General features: G+C 45.0%; 2 protein-coding genes across 2 annotated transcripts; both read right to left on the reverse strand.

The window, feature by feature from the left end:
- Positions 1-1,698: 1,698 nt before the first annotated feature.
- LOC147615456 (RNA polymerase Rpb7 N-terminal domain-containing protein) lies at positions 1,699-15,304 on the reverse strand. Its single transcript, XM_086779566.1, has 7 exons — positions 15,036-15,304; positions 14,859-14,954; positions 14,670-14,757; positions 12,856-12,919; positions 12,618-12,687; positions 12,440-12,529; positions 1,699-2,048 (listed from the first exon to the last, which is right to left on the reverse strand). The coding sequence occupies exons 1-7, from the start codon at positions 15,144-15,146 to the stop codon at positions 2,001-2,003; spliced, it is 567 nt and encodes a 188-aa protein (XP_086635692.1). The 5' UTR covers positions 15,147-15,304; the 3' UTR covers positions 1,699-2,000.
- Positions 2,091-10,180, reverse strand: LOC147615457 (uncharacterized). The gene is made up of 2 exons (XM_086779565.1): positions 9,293-10,180; positions 2,091-4,037 (listed from the first exon to the last, which is right to left on the reverse strand). The coding sequence occupies exon 2, from the start codon at positions 3,952-3,954 to the stop codon at positions 2,905-2,907; it is 1,050 nt and encodes a 349-aa protein (XP_086635691.1). The 5' UTR covers positions 3,955-4,037; positions 9,293-10,180; the 3' UTR covers positions 2,091-2,904.
- Positions 15,305-20,394: the final 5,090 nt, after the last annotated feature.

Below are 20,394 nucleotides of genomic sequence, written 5' to 3' on the forward strand. Positions count from 1 at the left end.
CTAACAAAATGCCCTATTAAAGAGAGTTGCAAGGATGGGAGCTAAGACCCTATGGCAAGTGCTAAGCCCATAGACTTTTATGATTTTTAGCTCAACCACTGTGCGACGTTAACAAGGCCAACGTGTGACATAGATTGATCCAACACAACATATGCATGTCATGATTCCCAAATGAGGGGATTTGTGATGGTTATAGGTAGCCGCTTTTCCTTGAGGATACACCAAGCTTTTGAGCTCTTTGTACTTAAAAAGAGTCAAAGTTTCAGCCGTCATTTAGGTAAGAACTCACGTTTTTTTTGGACAAGTATGATGACGGAAGGATCTATACATTTCATAAACAAGGATCCGCTCACGTCATGTTCCCATAGGAGGAATGTATGCTTTTGCAATCCTCGCCATACCAACCATTATGCAATCGAGAACCACGGGGTTGTGCATGTGAAGCAAAGTGTGTAAGGTTTGGGTTAAATCACGGATGATGGTGTAGAGTTGTGATGTGAGAGCTGCAATGGATAGCGTGAGATTGTGGATATATCCTCTAGAGATGGTGCCCATAAAGTCCAGCCAAAACATAAACAAAGTGGCTACATATGAAAGTGGGCTTATGCCTTTTTGGGGATCATGGTATGACTAGTCACGTGACTGAAAGCAAGAAAACGTGATCTAAACCAATAAGTGGAAGTGGGATGGTGAAATCCTAGATCTGATGCACAAATGCAATAGACCCCTTAGTCTATTGTGCAAGATCCTCCAAAAGAGGTCTATGAGATGCAATCACCCAAAAGAGCACATCCTCAAAGGGCACATCCTCTCAAGCACAGTAAAAAGTTTTAAAGAACCAACTACAACTTATGATCAAAAGGAATAAACATTGAAGGACGTGGTTTGCAAAATTCACATAGCAGTTGATAATCACCAAGAAGTGCAAAAACATGAGGTGTAAGGCACTCCAAACTGAGAATTTACAAAACAACCCGAAAGTTGGAAAGGGCTGATACTTTTTTTTTCACAGTATTAGACAAATCAAAAAAAGTACCATGACTTGAGAGGTGGTTTGAGGTGGTTTGCTTCAATCACTTAAGCAGCCCAAGTGGCTCATGAAAACCTTGTGGATCTAACATACTGTAGGCCCAAGGAACAACCTTGGCCATTTCCAAAAAAAGAAAGCTGTCTTCAAACTTAATCAAGTTAACTGAAAAGTAGATTATTCACCTTAACATCGAGCCCGACAAATTTTCCTAAATTTTAGGTAACAGTTGCTATAGAACTTGTAGCAACAATTCTTAGTAAAAATTTAACTTCCAAGACCTTTAAATTTTCCAACCAATTACGATTACAGCACTTATTATTGATCGATCTGCAAATAAAAGTCCATTAGATAACTTTGGCCTTACTTAATGTATGATGTGTTTGGTTGATATTCGTTAGAGTAGGTAAATTGGGTGAGGACCTTCCATCTCACATTCTCCCTCCAAGGACAATCCCCACCCCCACCGAAAAAAGTACATCCCATTCCAATCCAAACATTTATTCCACTAAAACTTGTGATCTAGCCATGAAAAAAAGCATATGTTTCTCATAATACTGATTAGCTACATCTAGGCATGGAAAAAAAATACACTAGTTTAGTTTCCTAGTTAAGAACAGCAAGAAGCTACACTACATACACTAAGTTTTTGCCACCATAATGGACGTATCTGCATCAGAAACTAAGATCTAATTCATTATAATATCATACCCTATAGCTCACCAAGTAGTGGAAACCACAACAAATAGACCACCAGAATGGGCACAACCGCATTATGAAACAATAACCACCAAGATAAACGTAAACTAAGAAGTTTTCTAGTAGATCAGGTTGTTTGTGCCTCGCTAGAAAACTCTTATTGTGAGAATTCAGCAATGTATAATCACCGACCAAGTGGTATGCAAAATAGAAATCAATGCTGCAGAACTTTTGAGCTTATGTTACAACAACACCGCTTCTTTGACAAGCCCTTTTAGCTCCACCAAGAAACGAGTCCCAAACCATCAGCGTTGATTAGAGCCTGAAAAAGCCATTTATATACAGAAACCAGCTGTGACACCCTTACAGAAGATTCCTTTTATGTTAAGTGACATAAGAAGAAAAACATGTACAACGAAAATTAGAGAACATCTTCTAAATCTAAGGTAGTTGGAGCTTACAACCATAGTCACATGGGTCGGGGGATGGGAACGGGGACAGGGAAGGGTTTGGGGATGGGGAACGCCTGGAGGCAGGGAACGGGGGCGGGGGGTGGGAAAGTACACAAAAAATGCATCAATATATCCATCAAATGTTAAGTATTTATATTACATTTGAGTACTCTGAAAGAAAGCACACAAAATGACAATTCATGATTCATATTACAAAAATAGTGTCCTGCTAACTGTGTCCACAAAACACAATACAACTGTCGAGACTCACAGCTGAAGCATAGTCTACTATCTCTAGAATGCAGATACTAGAAAATAAACCATGTCTACATAAATATAGCTTGGGTAGAGGGTCCTAAAGGCTGAGCTCCACATGTGACATCCAAGGTTGAAGCCTATGGCGTTGCACTAATCAATCAGAATCCATACTCAAGGAAACACTGGCCTCATTGTCATGAGCATCAGTCTCTGTGACCTCAACCTGCTCATCTCCTTATCTTGTTGCTGCTCCCAATCCACAAAAGGATCAGCTTTTGCAATCACCCCCTTGCCCAACATACGCAAGTTGGCACTTACAAAAACCAAAACACGGGCTTTTTCTACGCCAAGGCGGTTTCTCTTCTTTGATGCAATGTGACTATAGGAGCTCCACAGTTGCTCCAAACAAGAGGAGCTCACAGCCTGGCTGAGAATGCGAATAGCCAATTGCTGTAACTCTGGTCCATCTTATCCAAAATCCGCCCACCACAAAGCTGCCCCAACCCGAGTCCGATCCTCCGGTGCATCAAGAAAATCATACATGCCACGAAAAGATCTATACTCTGCAAGTGAGCCCCTTATTTTGCACCTTGCACTAGGCTCTGGCACCAATCTCTCTAAGATAATCCGCCAACCACTATTCACCTCTCGATAATTTTCTTGACCCTTGCCTTGAAACTCGGGGTCCAAAATCCATGCTGCTTCATGCAAAGGAGAATGATATGCATTCCATCTTTTGACACACAGATCCTGAACCATCTTATACTTGCTCTTGAGAGTATCCTCCTCATCCTCATCATCATGATCAAATTGCTCTTGCTCTTTAATGAGCTCTTTCAATTGCTCAATCATCTTGTCCATGGCCTCATACATTTTCCCAATGCATGGTTTCATGCCATCCACACGCCTCAACAAATGCATTATGGGCTGCACCATGGCATCAATGCGATGCACATGCTCCCAAAACTCAAGATCTTCAGCATCATCTTTGCATTTCCACCCTCCAATAGTAGAGGCTGACGGAGATGTAGTGAACTCATCACTAATGAAAACCTGCCTCAATGCGGCACTACATGTACTCAGCCGGCCCAACATCAGAAAGTTATACGCAGACCGTGTCTCCGAGTACTTCAAGAGCTGCTTGCTTGATTTCTTATTAAACTCATGTAGTAAGAATTGATGATTCAACACAAAAGTGACCATGTGACTTGCCCTCTCAATGATGGGCGTAATCCAAGGCAACTTCCCTATATCCTTCAGCAAATTATTGAGACAATGTGCCATGCAAAATGACACTGTCACATGTGGATACATCCCTTCAACAATGGCACCTGCTGCCCTGTTGGCGGCCTCGCCATCCACAACAAATCCCATAACAAGGTCACTACCAACAAACTCTATTGCCTCTGTCCACTCTGATGCAAGCACATCAACACTCTTCCCAATCCCTAATGCATCATGCGATGAAATGAAATACATCTCTCCTCGAGAATAGGCCACTACCCCATGGATAGACATCTTTCGTGTATCGCTCCATCCATCAGCGATAAGAGACACTCCATTCCTTTTTCACATATGCTTTGTGTTCTCTACAACTTGCTCTACAGTGAAAGAGTGCACAGAGCGGAAGCAGAGTGGCACTAGAATGTGCTGAACAGAGAGTGAAAGAGAGAGAGAGATATGGAGCAAACTATGCTGAATATACTGAACCAAAACAGTCCCAAGCAAGAGACAGTGATAGTCTCATAAGTGAGGGAGCAAATAAGTACAAGACTCTATATAAAATGAGAGGCCAGCACCCACTATTTATAGTGGGGAAGAGCTGGCCGACTGGAGCTCAGAAACAGGCCGACTGGAGCTGTTGGACATGGCTCACTGGAAAAATGCCAGAATGGCTGGGAAAAATCCCAAAAAAATACTAAAAAAGGGGTGGCCAGCCCACAAGCAAGGGCCATACAAAAGGGGACCAAATGGGCACCATACAGAGCAAAAACTGGGGATGAAAGTGCTAACACCCCCTCTCAGCACCAGATGCTGAACAAACTCCGAGAATCCGAAGATGAGGAGCCAAGGAAGCCTGAGAAACCGGCTTGGTGAACAAATCTGCAGCATTCTCTGCGGAAGGACAATACTCCAAACGCAAATCTCCAGCAAGAACCCGTTCACGAACATAGTGATACTGAATCTCAATGTGTTTCGTACGAGCATGAAACACAGGGTTCTTGGCGATGGCGATGCAACTCTGATTGTCACACCAAAGAAGAGTAGATCCGGTAGGAGGACAGCCAAGCTCCTCCAATAATCTCCGCAACTATATCGCCTCACATGCAGCATAGCAAACTGCACGGTACTCCGCCTCGGTAGAGGAAAGCGCCACAGTAGGCTGCTTTTTACTGCTCCAAGAAATGGCTCCAGACCCAAGTGAAAAAACACAACCAGTGGTCGAACACCGTGTATCTGGATCTCCAGCCCAGTCTGAGTCAGACCATCCAACAAGAGTGCGTCCTTGGCCATAAAAGATGCCAAAATCCAGAGTGCCACGTAAGTACCGAAGAACTCTGAGAGCACACCGCCAATGCTGCTGACGGGGTTTGGATGAGAAGGAACTCAATAAACTGACTGCGAAACATATGTCCAATCGGGAGTAGGTCAACCATACCAAACAACCGACAAGAACCCGATACTGTCCCTGATCAGTCCCTGGAGAAGCATCAAGCGAAGAAAGCTTCTCACCAATATCCAAAGGAGAAGATACTGGTTTGCACCCAGTCATCTGAAATCTGTCGAGAATCTCCCGAGTGTACTTCTGCTGAGAGAAGAAAATGCCCTTCGAGGTCTGCCAAATCTCAAAGCCAAGAAAATAGTGCAAGAGGCCCAGATCCGTCATCTCAAACTCTGTCTCCAAAGCATCCATAACAGAACGGATCCGCACAGAATAAGAACCTGTAAAGATGAGGTCATCAACATAGACCACAATGATAACAATCAACCCCCTCTCAAGGAGGATATAAAGGTTCGAATCTGCATGAGAACGGCACAGGCCGAGCTTCTGAAAGAACTCATCAATCCGCTGGTACCAAGCCCGCGGAGCCTGCTTTAGACCATATAAAGCCTTCTTCAGCCGGTACACATGATCCTGTTTGCCCGGAACAACAAATCCTGGCGGCTGATCAATATAAACCTCCTGTGTAAGCTCTCCATTCAAGAAAGCCGACTTGACGTCCATCTGGAAAACGGGCCATCTATGATGTCCTGCAAGTGCAAGAACGGTGCGAATGGTAGTCATCCGGGCCGTTGGAGCGAAGGTCTCATCAAAGTCGACACCAGGGCGCTAAGCATAACCCTTGGCAACCAACCTCGCCTTGTGCTTGTCCAAGCTGCCATCAGCTCGGAACTTTGATTTGAAAATCCAACGCACACCAATCACCTTACGCTGCAGAGGCCGAGGCACCAAAATCCAAGTGCCATTCCGTTCGATAGCATCCAGCTCTGTCTGCATAGCATGACGCCAAGACTCATGTGAAAGAGCCTCGTCTACAGAAGTGGGATCAGAAGGACCATTAATGATTGTAGACATAAGAGCATAATTAACAAACATGTTGCCCTCATGAATTTGTTTCCCTGAAACTCTGGAAGAACGCCGAAGAGAACCAAGCGGAGGAGCAGAAGGAAGCTCACGTAACCCAGAGTCACGAACTGTCTGATAATACCAACCAGGTACAGATCTGCTCGAACTCGCCGGAGGAGGAGCAGGGTCATCATCATCTGATTGAGAATCCTCAGCTGGAGGTGTAACAGTAACAGCGGGAGCAAGAGGAGGAGTAGGAGGAGGAGAAGGAGGTGCAGGAAGAAGAAGCTCACCACCCCCCTCTGAAGATGTAGGAGTCTCGTCGAACACCACATCACGGCTCACAACAACTTTACCGGCTTGAGGATCATAAAGACGATATGCCTTGGACACAGTGCTGTATCCGAGAAAAGTCATGCGCTGAGACTTCGAGTCCAACTTGGAACGGTGCTCCTTAGGCACATGAACATACGCGGTACATCCAAATATCCGGAAATGAACAACGGAGGGCTTCTCACCATGGAAAGCCTCATATGGAGTTTTGTCGGGAAGAGCAGCAATAGGAGACCTATTCTGAATGTAGACAGCAGTGGAAGCCGCCTCAGCCCAGAAACGTCGAGGTAATGAAGAATGCTCAAGCATAGCACGGGCCATCTCCATAATGGTCCTATTCTTCCTCTCGGCAACTCCATTGCTGAAACTCCTGGGATGTAAACTCACCCCCTCCATCGGTCCTGAGAGCCTTGACCGAGTGACTGGTCTCTTTTTCCACCTCGGCTTTCCAATCACAGAAGTGATGAAAAGTCTCATCCTTGGTCTTCAGAAAGAAAACCCAAGTATATCTGGTAAAATCATCCACCATCACGAGCATGTACAACGCCTTACTCAAAGACGCGGTACTCATAGGACCACATAAGTCTGCATGAATGAGAGCAAGTGATGTCGAAGATCTGTGTGTCACCTCCTTCGGAAAGGCGGCTCGGTGCTGCTTCCCCTGCAAACAAGAGGAACAAGGAGAAGACGGAGCCTTGATGGTTGGTAATCCGTCAACCAACCCATCCGTCGAAGCTCGCTGCAGAAGCTGATAGCTCAAATGGCCAAACCGAGCATGCCAAAGAGCAGAAGAAGCACCAGAAGAAAGCAGAGCGGTCAGTTTGTAGAGACCACTATCTTGGACTCCCTGAGCCAAGATGCTACCAGTCACTTTATCACGAATGGTAATCTCATAACGAGAAAAGATCACCTCCGCACCCTGAGCTGTAAGAGCACTCACTGACAAAAGGTTAAAAGCCAAATCTGGAATATACAGAACGTCAGAGAAGTACCTCTTGTCCTCTTCAGAACGGAAGATGGGAATAGTGCCATGACCATGCACTGGCACAGAAGAAGAATCACCCAGAGTGATCTCGCCTGATCTGGCAGTGAAGTCCTCGAACCAATCTCGATGGGGTGTCATATGAGCAGTAGCACCGCTATCAACAATCCAAGACCGTGACTGAGAAGTCACAAGAGCAAGTATACGCCGAGTACTTACTAAGAGAAGAATTCCATCATCCTTCTTGGGTTGAGACACCGCCGTTGAGGAAGAGTTCTTTGCTGCTTCATCACGCTTCTTCTTGTGACATTGGGGTGACTTGTGACCCTTCTTGCCACAATAATGACATTCAATGTCCTTATTCTTTGAAGATTTGTTGTCTTTATCCTTATCGGAATCCTTGGAGTTCTTGTCAGAACCCCCTTTACCTTTCTTTTGTTGAGACTTCCCTTTATCTCGTGCTGCCAAAGCTCCATCAGGGCCACCGGAGGTGCCAGTCCGCTCCTCAAAGCGAGACTCTATCTGCATAATGGAGGGGAGAACTTCCAAGTAACTGAAACAGGACGAGGAGAAGAAACCAGAGACTGAAAGTATGCATCAAACCTCTCTGGAAGTTTGGAGAGCAGCCGAATAGCCATATCCTCTGTGGAGATGTACAAACAGCAAGCTCGTCCCGGAGATCTTTCATCTTTGAGATGAAAGCAGATAACGATGGAAACGCAGAAACCGATAAGGCTTTTCCAATGCCAAAATCCGACCCGGAGACTTAATCTCATAGAGATCTGCAAAAGCCTTCCAAACTTCATGTGCAGCATCTGCTGTACGCACATGAGAGAGAACAGCATCCTGACAGTTCAACATCAGGAAGGAGAAAACACGTCGATCATTCGACTGCCAAATATCAATCTGTGCCTGAGTCACACCACCGGAAGCAAGGGTGGGAGGGGTGGCATTGGCTGGTGTAACAAGCCAATCCCAGAGATCCACGCCACACAAGGCCGATTTCACCTTCACCTTCCATAGGGTGTAGTTGGAACCATCCAACTTAGCAGACTCAGCAAACATATGAAGAGAAGTGGGAGCAGCCATCACAAGAGCTTGGGCTCAATCTCAAGAAATGCACAAACTCTGAAAAGAGGTGTCCTCCACAGGTACCAAGAGTGCCACCAAAGCCTGCAACACCACAAGCCTCCTCTGCAAAGGGAAAGGACCACTGGAGAGGAAAACGCAGCAATGAACAAGTGCTGTCCTATAGAAAACAGGCCGCCTGCAGTCCAATCTCCAAGTGGGCAATGAAACGCTGATCTCCAAGAGCCAGACGGCTGAATCGGTGAAGCCAATCTGAAGAAAAAACGACCAGCAGAGTGCTGACCAGAAAACGCAGCAGCAAAAGCTATGGATCTGGAAGAAAACGCAGAGGAGAAGGTGCTGAAAACAGGGCTGAATCTGGGGCAGCAGAAAGGTTGCTAAACCTGGAGCGATGATACCATGAAAGAGTGCACAGAGCGAAAGCAGAGTGGCACTAGAATGTGCTGAACAGAGAGTGCAAGAGAGAGCGATGATACCATGAAAGAGTGCACAGAGCGAAAGCAGAGTGGCACTAGAATGTGCTGAACAGAGAGTGCAAGAGAGAGAGAGATATGGAGCAAACTATGCTGAATATACTGAACCAAAACAGTCCCAAGCAAGAGACAGTGATAGTCTCATAAGTGAGGGAGCAAATAAGTACAAGACTCTATATAAAATGAGAGGCCAGCACCCACTATTTATAGTGGGGAAGAGCTGGCCGACTGGAGCTCAGAAACAGGCCGACTGGAGCTGTTGGACATGGCTCACTGGAAAAATGCCAGAATGGCTGGGAAAAATCCCAGAAAAATACTAAAAAAGGGGTGGCCAGCCCACAAGCAAGGGCCATACAAAAGGGGACCAAATGGGCACCATACAGAGCAGAAACTGGGGATGAAAGTGCTAACATACAGCACGTCTCTCTTTCTCAAGAAGAGTGGTACGCAAGGTCTCTCAGGATGGGGGAGTGTAAGATGGACCATACTCGCCAATATTCCTCACCATAACCTTGAAGTACTCAGATCTGGCAGCATGGAAGGCAATATGATCATTAAAAAAGAAGCGAGCCACTGCCGTGTCAACATCCTCCTTTCTCTTGGGATCCCATTTCTGATCAAGGGTACTCTGTCGACGTGCAGAAACTATGGATGGCATGCTAAAGGACGCATGTGTGGACAATGTATGGCTAGCTGATGCTGATGCCGAAGCTCTAGAGCCTCTACTACATGCCTCCGATACAGGTGGCCTGACAAATGCTATGGGGTCAACTGCCACAGGATGTGCCGCCCTCCTTGCTGTAAAGAGAGACGCTTATGCTGCAGCCCGCTCTAAGAGCTCCATCCTCTTCTCTTGGCTTACATTTGGGCAGAACTGCACCTCATGCCCAGACTCATGGAGAAGGTGAGCTCTCACCTTGTTTGCCCCACTTGTTCGTGTGTATGGGCATAACTTGCAGCGCCATTGACGTGAACCTCCCCCGCTTCCGAGTCTCTGGGCATTCACCTCTTCCCACCAAGACCAATTTAAACCCTCGCCCCCAACATGGGCTGCTGGTGCTCGCGAGGAAGAGGCCATTGTGATTGAACTTTCAGCTTTCAAGGCTGGCCGCTGATGGCACTGGGGCCTGGGCAGCTTAGATGGAGTTGTGGGCCTGTGATAGTGGCAAGAACTTGTGCTGCTATGCAGTCACTGCACACTGCAGAGCAAAGATGGAGGAGCAGAGACGGAGGAGAGGCTGAGACAAGCGTGCACAGGTGACAGCAGAGACGGAGGAAAGCGCTCAACAAAGATTTCTCGCACAACAGCACAGACGGAGGAGAGCAGAGATGGAAGAGCAGAGACGACGAGAGCAAGTACACAGGTGATAGGTCACAGCAGAGACAGAGGAGTCTGGAGAGCACTCAACAGAGATCAATCACACGACAGCAAAGACGGAGGAGAGCAGAGATCGCTCGCACGACGGGCCTTTTTTTTAACAAAAAAAACATAAAATGAGGCGAAGACAAAATATCCCATTTTTTTTCCTTCCCATCCCCAAACAGAACTGCCGGCCGTCCCACAAGATTAACAAGCCCCTGACAAGGGACGGCCGTCCCCTGGTGATTGACGTGACATGGGACGTCCCCCCTGCAGAGGGACACATCCCCGTGTGAAAGGGAGAACGGGACGGCGTTCTCCCGTCCCAAAGGCCTAGGACAAGCGTCCCCTCCCTGTGACTATGCTTACAAAACAAGTCTACCATGTAAGACGAAGCAGCGGCGCTGGGCTGACAGGCACAAGCAGCGTGTCCCGCTGAGCAGGAACAGATGGACGCAAGTGCAGTTGCAGGTAGGCATGGAGCAGGAACAGTTGGACGCAAGTGCAGTTGCAGGTAGGCATGGAGCGGAACTCAGATCAGCGCAGGTCAGCAAGCAGTGGCAAGCATCTGAGTCCAGGTCTGCAGGCGGTGGTGAGCATCTGAGCACAGGTCGAGGCCAGTATACGAAGGCGACAGTAGCTGTGGTCGCAGCAGCTAACGGTGCACAGGAGAACCATGCGGCAATGGCTCTGATACCAATGATGGGTCAGGGCGGATAGAGGGTGGCCATGACTGTAGAAAAGGAGAGAGAGAGTACTGTGTACACAGAGAGGGTGAAAGAGTACACAGCTTGAGATTTTTAATGACTCAATGATAGATTGATGTGTTGAAAACTTGAATAAGTACAATGCTTTTATAGCTTATAGCCTTATCTTTTGACGCATCACTGGAGCAATGACACATGGCTAGACCTATGACATCACTGCTCATCACATTCACACATAATATCTAGCTATAAGTGGCTTTTCACACACAAACACACTAACACAAAGCTCCGAATACCCAACAAATTTGACATTGACCAAATTACACTTCCAACACGTACTATCACACGACAAAAAGTTGCAAAGACAATTGGATGCACCAAAGTCTACACTCTATCTTTAAGAAGCAAACACTTACAAGTTAACCTTGGCAAGACAAAGATCATAGTCTTCCACAACTTATCAAGGGCTCCAAAGAGACACTCGGCAAGTAAGTGGAAGTAGTAAGGAATACAAAGGCGAGATTAATAAGGGGCCATGCCGTGCTAGCAGCTTCCAGGCACATCTCCACCAAGTCCAAGCAAAAGTCCCTCCTCTTTGATTCACTAGTTAGAATAGCAGCCCTGTATGGAGCAGCAGTTTGGGGGGGCCATAAACCTCACAACATACGATTGGAGTTCAATAGCAAGACTACATGTCATGTAGCTCTCATACAGCAAACCCTCCACTCTGCACCACATCATTCTGGCAGAGTTTGCAGCCCACCCTCTCCACATCATAGTCACCAGAAACAAGAAACGGGAATGGAAATGGGGAAACGAGTTTTTAGGGGTAGAAATGGCAGTTTCTTGTGACACTATGACATGGGAAACAACAAAACGGCCATGGAAACGGATGGGGTCCTGAAATGGAGAAACGCGTTTCTAGGGACTGAAACGGTTGTTTCTTGTGACTATGCTCCACATGCCTGATTTCACATGGTTACTTACATACAGCAGGCAGGTATGCCAGTTTTAAACCACAACACAGCATAGACAACAGCTCTCATGGCTAGCCTTGTCCTCATCCATGCATCTTCCAAACCACTAAGTTATGTTCTTGTGTGGACTTACACTGGTTACTATCTGCACATGAACTCAGAAACCTTGACTCCGAATACAAGCAAGTTTTACAGGATACTAAAACATTTAATTTCCAGCTTATTGGGTTCTGAATTCGAGAGATGCATTGATACAAGCAAGTTTTACACGATATTAAGACAATTAATTTCAAGCTTATTGGGTTCTTACTTGAAGTAAAAATGGCCTTCAAGAGGAAGTTTTATTCATTGGTGCATGAAAAGATGCATCCAGACTAGGCTCCTAAACAGTGCTATCTAGTTCATGGCAGCATAAGGCATTGCCATAAGAAAAGGCAGCACCTAATGGAAGGACTTTATGAATCACCCAAAACAGAAGTACAATGAGCATCAACATTAAGTCATGAAAACGTACATTTATTTCCATAGGAGCAAACGGTTTGGAGTTACTCTCTTGCTCAATGGGTATAGGAGGATACTTCACTTGCTCAACCCGGAATCGCACCTTGATCAGAAACATGGAGTTCAACATAAGTGACCTTCGTTAAACAGGGATAAAGTTCAACATGACAAGACACAAACCAAGGCCAAACCTCCTCTTCCAGATCCATAAACATATCCGTTCCTTGATAATTCCAAACCCACAACTTTTCCTCTTCATCACTGCAGCAGAGGAAATGGTGTAAGACTCCCACAATTCAGAAGCCAAATGGTTAGGAACACAAGCAGCACAATTCAAGGCACTTCATCCAAGCCCTATACTTATATCCCCTCCTCCTCAAGTTTCCTTTGCTTGAGATGCACAAATTCAAAAAATAAGTGAGCTCTTACAACTTTGATGGCTGTTGAAGAAGGTGCTCAGGAACATAAATATCATCAAAAAAACCTAATGACACTGCAAAGGATATAAAATGCAGGAATCAGCCAAAATCTGAACTATAATTTAGGATTTAAAAATTTTAAAGATAGACCCTTCTTTTAGTAGTCAATAGAGAAAACATCAGACTACAACCCTCAAAAGAGGAAAAAAGCTACAAAGATCCACTCCTATGAAGTCAAATAAACCAAAAAGAAACAAGAACACGCCCGTGGGGGGAGGGCCCCCTCACCAGCTGGCCGCTCTTGGAGGGAGGCTTCATTGGAGGAGGGGGAGGAAAAAGCCACACCAAGCCCTGTACTATCAAACAAGTCCAAAGACCCCTTGAGTGAAGAAGGGCCCCAGACTCCATGTGTGGAGGATGGCAGCTCGGCACTGCTGCATCTGATCCAAGTCACCAACAAGACGCTCCCAATGTCCTCGGAGACATGGATAATGTCTGCCTAAATCGAGCAGCTAGCCATGGTCTATACACTTTGTGACCTTGTCCCTTGCTAAAATATGGCTCACAATGGCATGTAACTCTCCTAAACTACCCTGTACATGAAGTCCATACACAGCATAGGCATCTAGATTCTAGAGGCTTAACGCATGTGACACCCTTACTCAAATGTTGCTCTTGTCATGCACAAATGCTCCTTTTCCTTCCTTGCCTTGCAAGCGTTAACCCTTTGTGTTACAAATGTCCAGCTTGGAAAGGGGTTTAAATGATAAGCAACTCAGCTTCTGCATACTCAATGATTGGTTAAGGGTGTGGCATGTTGAAGTACAATTTAGGCAAGGTCCAGCTAGTTTTACCGAGGCTCAAGTAGCACTTGTGTTAGCCAAAAGTAATTAAAACCCTTGCGTTGAAAAAACTGAGTGCTATGTATAATGGGAGTTAACAGAAGGGCTCCAGCCCAAAGACACACTGGGTTTGGTCCGGTTGTTCACCTCACTCTCCAATTCGCCATGTTCGCCATGTGGGGTGTGATTGCTTGGGCCATGGAAGTGAGAGCAAGCGAAGGACTTGATTGGCGAGATGGCTTCCTATGCGACTTTTTCAACCCCCTCCCCAGATTTAGCCTCCCTCTGAGAGTGGCCAGCTGGAGAGGGACCCCCGCACTCCCCTTTTCGTTCTTCGGTTTTCTCCGGTCCTCACATCATGGACCATTTGTATCTTGTTGCCTCTATTAGGGTTGCAGCTGCATTATGCAAACCCTTTCTTTTGACTAATAGAAGGAACCTTCCTTGGGAAAGGGGAAAAAAGGAAGGGCTCTAGACCTAAAAGCCTGAAGGGAAGGAGTTTCTTTTTTAATAAGAGTTAGAAATAGCCTATATATAGACATGCTGCTAATATGCTAGAGGATTAACATGGGCCTATGTCTCTAGCCGCTCGATTAAACAAGTGAGGATTTGGATGAAGGCTTCAAAACAGGGGCAGTGAATGATGATACCTTACCTGGCTATGAACCGTGTGACGCTACAACAATAATCTAGGCATAAAGCTCGGTCTTGGATGAAAATTTTCAACCACTTAAATCTCTGCCAGTGGTTTAATGCCTTGAAAACCTATGCTTGAGTTGGTGAGACATTGTGAGCATTATTATCTACATCGATTGCTTTGTCCAAGGTTAGATGTGTAAGGCTAAGCCTGGCTCTTTTTCCAGACTGAGTTTAAGCTTGGCCCCCTTTCCTCTGAGGTGATGGTCCTTTACATCATTAGATAAGAAATAAAACACATTCAGAATTAAGCTGTTAAAGCATTACACATAGGTTAGAACCTTACAGTATAGTCCAGATTTGTCACATTTCTTGAGTTTCCCAACTAGGACTTCTCCAACAAAAGGTTTAAACATGACCAAACGGAACTCCACCTGCGACACCTCAAAAATAATTATCTATTTCTTATGTTACAAAATTAGATAAAATGACGGGGGTAAACCCAGAAATAATACCAAAAAAAGGTATATAATACCGTGTAGGTGGGGGCTCCATCTCCTGGAAAAACAAAGCCTCCTTCTACTGATTTGATATCATAGAGTGTTACCACGAGGCCCAAATCTTTAATAACCTGAAAAAGAATGATAATTTAGGCAATAATATTAGAATTAATCTGGGCATTTATGTGCATAGCGTGGGGGGTGTTGCTCACCTTGTCCAAGAAGCGCTTTTCAATCTGGCCCTTGATGGCATCCAGCAAAGGAAGACTCAGATCGTGGGGAGGTATGCGTATGGTGTCGTGTATAGTTGAGAGATTAAACATCTCCTTAGAGCTCTCCTAGTTTCAACACTTTACTAACGAGTCCATTTCACATCTTCAAGGCGTGTCCCAGCCAACAACCCTACATTTGGGCCACTCTGGTGCTTCATTGCAAAGCATACACACACGTGAGCCAAACTTCTTGTTGATAGGCCTTGGAGGACATGGTTTGCTTAGCTTTGACCATGATATCGCTCATGATAAAAGCAGATGTGTGGAATTGAGTGTAAGATCGCTTCCACAATCTAACGACTCCCCTTGCTTCCTTGAAGGACATGGTTTGCTTGGCTTTGAGCATGATATCGCTAATGATAAAAGGAGATGTGTAGACTTGAGTGTAAGATCGCTTCCACAATCTAACGACTCCCCTTGCTTCCTTGGAGGACATGGTTTGCTTGGCTTTGAGCATGATATCGCTCATGATAAAAGGAGATGTGTGGAATTGAGTGTAAGATCGCTTCCACAACCTAAGGACTCCCCTTGCTTCCTTGGAGGACATGGTTTGCTTGGCTTTGAGCATGATATCGCTCATGATAAAAGGAGATGTGTGGAACTGAGGGTAAGATCGCTTCCTCAACCTAAGGACTCCCCTTGCTTCCTTGGAGGACATGGTTTGCTTGGCTTTGAGCATGATATCGCTCATGATAAAAGGAGATGTGTGGAACTGAGGGTAAGCTCGCTTCCTCAATCTAATGACTCCCCTTGCTTCCTTGGAGGACATGGTTTGCTTGGCTTTGAGCATGATATCGCTCATGATAAAAGGAGATGTGTGGAATCGAGGGTAAGATCGCTTCCTCAATCTAACGACTCCCCTTGCTTCCTTGGAGGACATGGTTTGCATGGCTTTGAGCATGATATCGCTTATGATAAAAGGAGATGTGTGGAATTGAGTGTAAGATCGCTTCCACAATCTAACGACTTCCCTTACTTCCTTGGAGGACATGGTTTGCTTGGCTTTGAGCATGATATCGCTCATGATAAAAGAAGATGTGTGGAATTGAGTGTAAGATCGCTTCCACAATCTAACGACTTCCCTTACTTCCTTGGAGGACATGGTTTGCTTGGCTTTGAGCAAGACATCACTCATGATAAAAGGAGATGTGTGAAATTGAGTGTAAGATCACTTCCACAATCTAACGACTTCCCTTACTTCCTTGGAGGACATGGTTTGCTTAGCTTTGAGTAGGATATCGCTCATGACAAAAGGAGATGTGTGAAATTGAGTGTAAGCTTGCTTCCACAATCTAATGACTTCCCTTACTGTAGTCGCCCTAGTGTGTAAAACCTACATGTATTTACAGATGTCAAAATTTATCATCACAATAGACAAGCCCCATCCCCGGCCGAGCTATTCTTTGGGTTCACAAGATGTGCCTATGAATTTGAACCTTATGTCCTCTAGAGGAAGGCGGCCTTTAGAGGATAACGATGCCTTCATTATGAACCCTCCCTAAGGGTCATTTTAAATTTTCATGATTTCTTGGAATAAGTTGGATGCTTTTCTCAATATAAAAGTTGTTGTCTAATCATCATCAATGTTTAAGAAAGTAAGGGTGCCTCTGGTTATCATTTAGCTTACTATTTGCCTTTGGCTATCATCTAGCTTGGTTTATTAAGCTTGGTCTTCAAAACGTAAGAATTTAATTGGTTAATAGTGTTCAAACCAAATCTATATATGTCCTTCTCTTTTCCACTACTCAATGAATTCGTGGACATAAATGTGTACGATAAATGTTCAAGAAGATGATACCTTTTTCATTAGGTCAAAATCTCAAATTGGTTGGAGTTGTCTAGCTAGTGCAAATAAATTTACTCAATACTGTGTAACTTGCAAAAGTATGGCATTCAAATCAGCCTTAAAATCAGCAATATGACTCTCATTTGGTCCTGTGAGCAGCATGTCATCGACATAGAGAGCAATGATTAGATGTACACCATCCACACGTTTAACATACAAAGTGCTTTCTGTTGGACTATTCTGAAACCCATGTGCAGTCAAATATGCATGTATTTTTTCATACCAAACTCGTGGAGCTTGCTTTAAACGATATAAAGCCTTTTTTAACCTGCACACTTTGTTTTCCTGCCCTCTTTGAACAAAACCACGAGGCTGCGATACATACACCTCCTCATGCAAATCTCCATTTAAGAACGCAGTCTTTATGTCCAGCTGATGTACATTCCAACCATTATGAGCTGCTAATGCACAGATGCTACGAACAGTGGTCATACGACATGTGGGAGCAAAAGTCTCATCAAAATCAATGCCCTTCTCTTGAGCATAACCTTTTGCAACAAGGCTAGCCTTATGGCGATCCACTGTGCCATCAGGCTTACGCTTCAATTTGTATACCCACTTAGTGCCAATGGCCTTCTTGCCAGGGGGCAAGTCACATAAAGACCATGTACCATTCTTCATAATAGCATCGTATTCTGCTTGCATAGCAGCCATCCAATTTTCTGAACTTTGTGCCTCATCAAATGAAACAGGCTCACTTTCATCGCACATACTAGAAACAGCCAATGCATAACAATCTGACGCATAAGAGGCACCATGAGAGCCAGAACGAGTGCGACTAGACAAAGGGGCATCCAACTTGCTGTCACGCAAAGTCTGCACCAGCCATCTAGGCATATTCCTAGAGCCCTCAATCTCTTGTCTCTCATCCTCAAGTGCATCATGCACATCTGCATCAGATATAGGCTGATCTGTGCCATCATTTAAAACCTGGATAGGCTGAAAAACTGCCTCATGAGGTATTGCACTTGACTGTGCACCACTGAAAAGAGGCAACAATGTATCATAGACATCACGTGAGCTGATATCTGTCTCCTTAGTACATGAAACCAAGGGCTGAACTGCATCTTCCACAAATACAACATCACGGCTAACCAAAATGCGCTTTGTCTGTGGATGATACAAACGATAGCCTTTGCTCTCAGCACTATATCCAACAAAAATACATTTGACAGCTTTGTCATCCAATTTTCTGCGATGTTGCACAGGCACTAATGCATATGCCAGGCAACCAAAAACACGTAAATGGCCAACAGATGGCTTGCGGCTATGCCAAGCCTCATATGGAGTGACAACCTGTAATGCTTTAGTGGGACACCTGTTTAGTACATAAGTGGCACACATGACAGCCTCAAGCCAAAAACCATGTGGTAGACTTTGACTCTTAACCATACATCTTGCCATTTCCATGAGAGACCTGTTTTTTCTCTTAGCCACACCATTTTGCTGTGGTGTATACGGCACTGTACATTGGTGTTTTATCCCACGCTCAGCCAGAAATGCATTAAATTCTGAAGACATATACTCCCCCCCTCGATCTGGACGGAGGGTGCCCATCTTACTTTCTGACACATTTTCAGCCATAACCAAAAACTGTTTGAAGCACAAAAACACTTCGGACTTTGCCTTCAAAGGATATACCCATGCATGCCTGGTAAAATCATCAATGAAAGTCACGAAGTAAAGGTAGTTTCCAAATGATGGAGTTTGCATGGGACCACAAACATCACTGTGAACAAGCTGCAATCTGCGTTCAGCTCTCACTGATCCATCTTTGGGAAAGGAAGCACGCTGCATTTTACCCAATATGCAGCCCTCACAAACATGCTTGACAGGTGCCTCAAGCTTAGGCAAAGAAGACACCATTTCAGATTTCTGCAGGCGCAGCAAACTTGCAAAATTCAGATGACCAAAACGTGCATGCCACAGTTTTGCATCTGAAATAGCCTGCGTATCCATAATAGCACATGCTGAATCCTCTACACATTTGCCATCCATATTGAGCTTATACAGCCCTCGACATAGTGAACCAGATGCTACAATGATGTCACCACAAGAGAGATCATGAACAGTACATCTGTCATCCACAAATTTTACAACCAAACCTGTTTTGGCAAATGCGGAGACTGACAGCAGATTCTTTTTGATCCCTAGCACATACAATGCATCAAAAAGTGTAAAGGTGTTGCCATTTGCAACATTCAGCACAATCTGTCCAACTCCTTCAACGGGATAAGAGGAGTTATTGGCACAAGTGACAGTATTCCCTGTGGGAGCAGACTCAAGGAAAGTGAATAAACTGCGCTGCGAGGTGATATGCTTAGTGGCACCACTGTCAAAGTACCATACATCTGAATCTACTGCAGACATACATGTGTCATGCAAAGATGGGTCATAACTGCACTGCGCATTGAATGCCCATTCTGTATCTAGCACAACATTAGCAGATTCATTGTTAGAAGGAGAGGCATCTGCACAACAGCCATACCAGCCTCTTTCTTCTTAGCCTCTTTCGCAGCCAGCTTAGGACACACTTTGATGACATGATCATTTCCCTTACAGTACTTGCAAAATGTCTTCTGTTTGTCACCCTTCTTCTCATCTTTGTCTTCCTTCTTTGGTTGCGTAGCATTTGCAGATTTCTGCTTACTAGAAGAAAAGCCAGCTTTACCTTTCCCGCTTCTCTGACTAGCAACGAAAGCTTGATCTGCGACACGCATAATATTCCTGTTTTGCCTTGACTGGTCTTCTTGCAGCAAAACAGAAACTAACTCCTCAAATGATAAGGCATTGGGATTGCCTTTCATCATCAAGCGAAGAGTGGAAGCAAAACCCTGATAAGAAAATCTGGTAGACCATTCAAAACAGTCTGCACAAGTGAACTGTCTGACAGGATTTCATCTGCAGAAATGAGCTGCTCTTTGAAATCCTTGATCTTTGTCAAAAAGCTATCCATAGAATCACCTTCGTTCATATGCTCACTCTCCAACTGTTTTCGGAGGTAAGCAACACGAGCCTCATTTCTTGCCTGATACAATGTGGCAAGTACATCCCAAGCATCCTTAGAAGTCCTGCAGGAGCGAATATGTGGGATAATGGTACGTTTGACAGACAGCGCAATCAAGGCATGAGCCTGCGCATCTCTACCATCCCAACGAATCTGCTCTGCTGAAACTGTGGCATGCACGTTTTGGTCATCTGAATTTTGCAAGTTTGCTGCGCCTGCAGAAATCTGAAATGGTGTCTTCTTTGCCTAAGCTTGAGGCACCTGTCAAGCATGTTTGTGAGGGCTGCATATTGGGTAAAATGCAGCGTGCTTCCTTTTCCAAAGATGGATCAGTGAGAGCTGAACGCAAATTGCAGCTTGTTCACAGTGATGTTTGTGGTCCCATGCAAACTCCATCATTTGGAAACTACCTTTACTTCGTGACTTTCATTGATGATTTTACCAGG

This window comes from Cibotium barometz, chromosome 40, assembly GCF_041138505.1.
Source record: "Cibotium barometz isolate CiBa-2024 chromosome 40, ASM4113850v1, whole genome shotgun sequence".
NCBI classification, from domain to species: domain Eukaryota; kingdom Viridiplantae; phylum Streptophyta; class Polypodiopsida; order Cyatheales; family Cibotiaceae; genus Cibotium; species Cibotium barometz.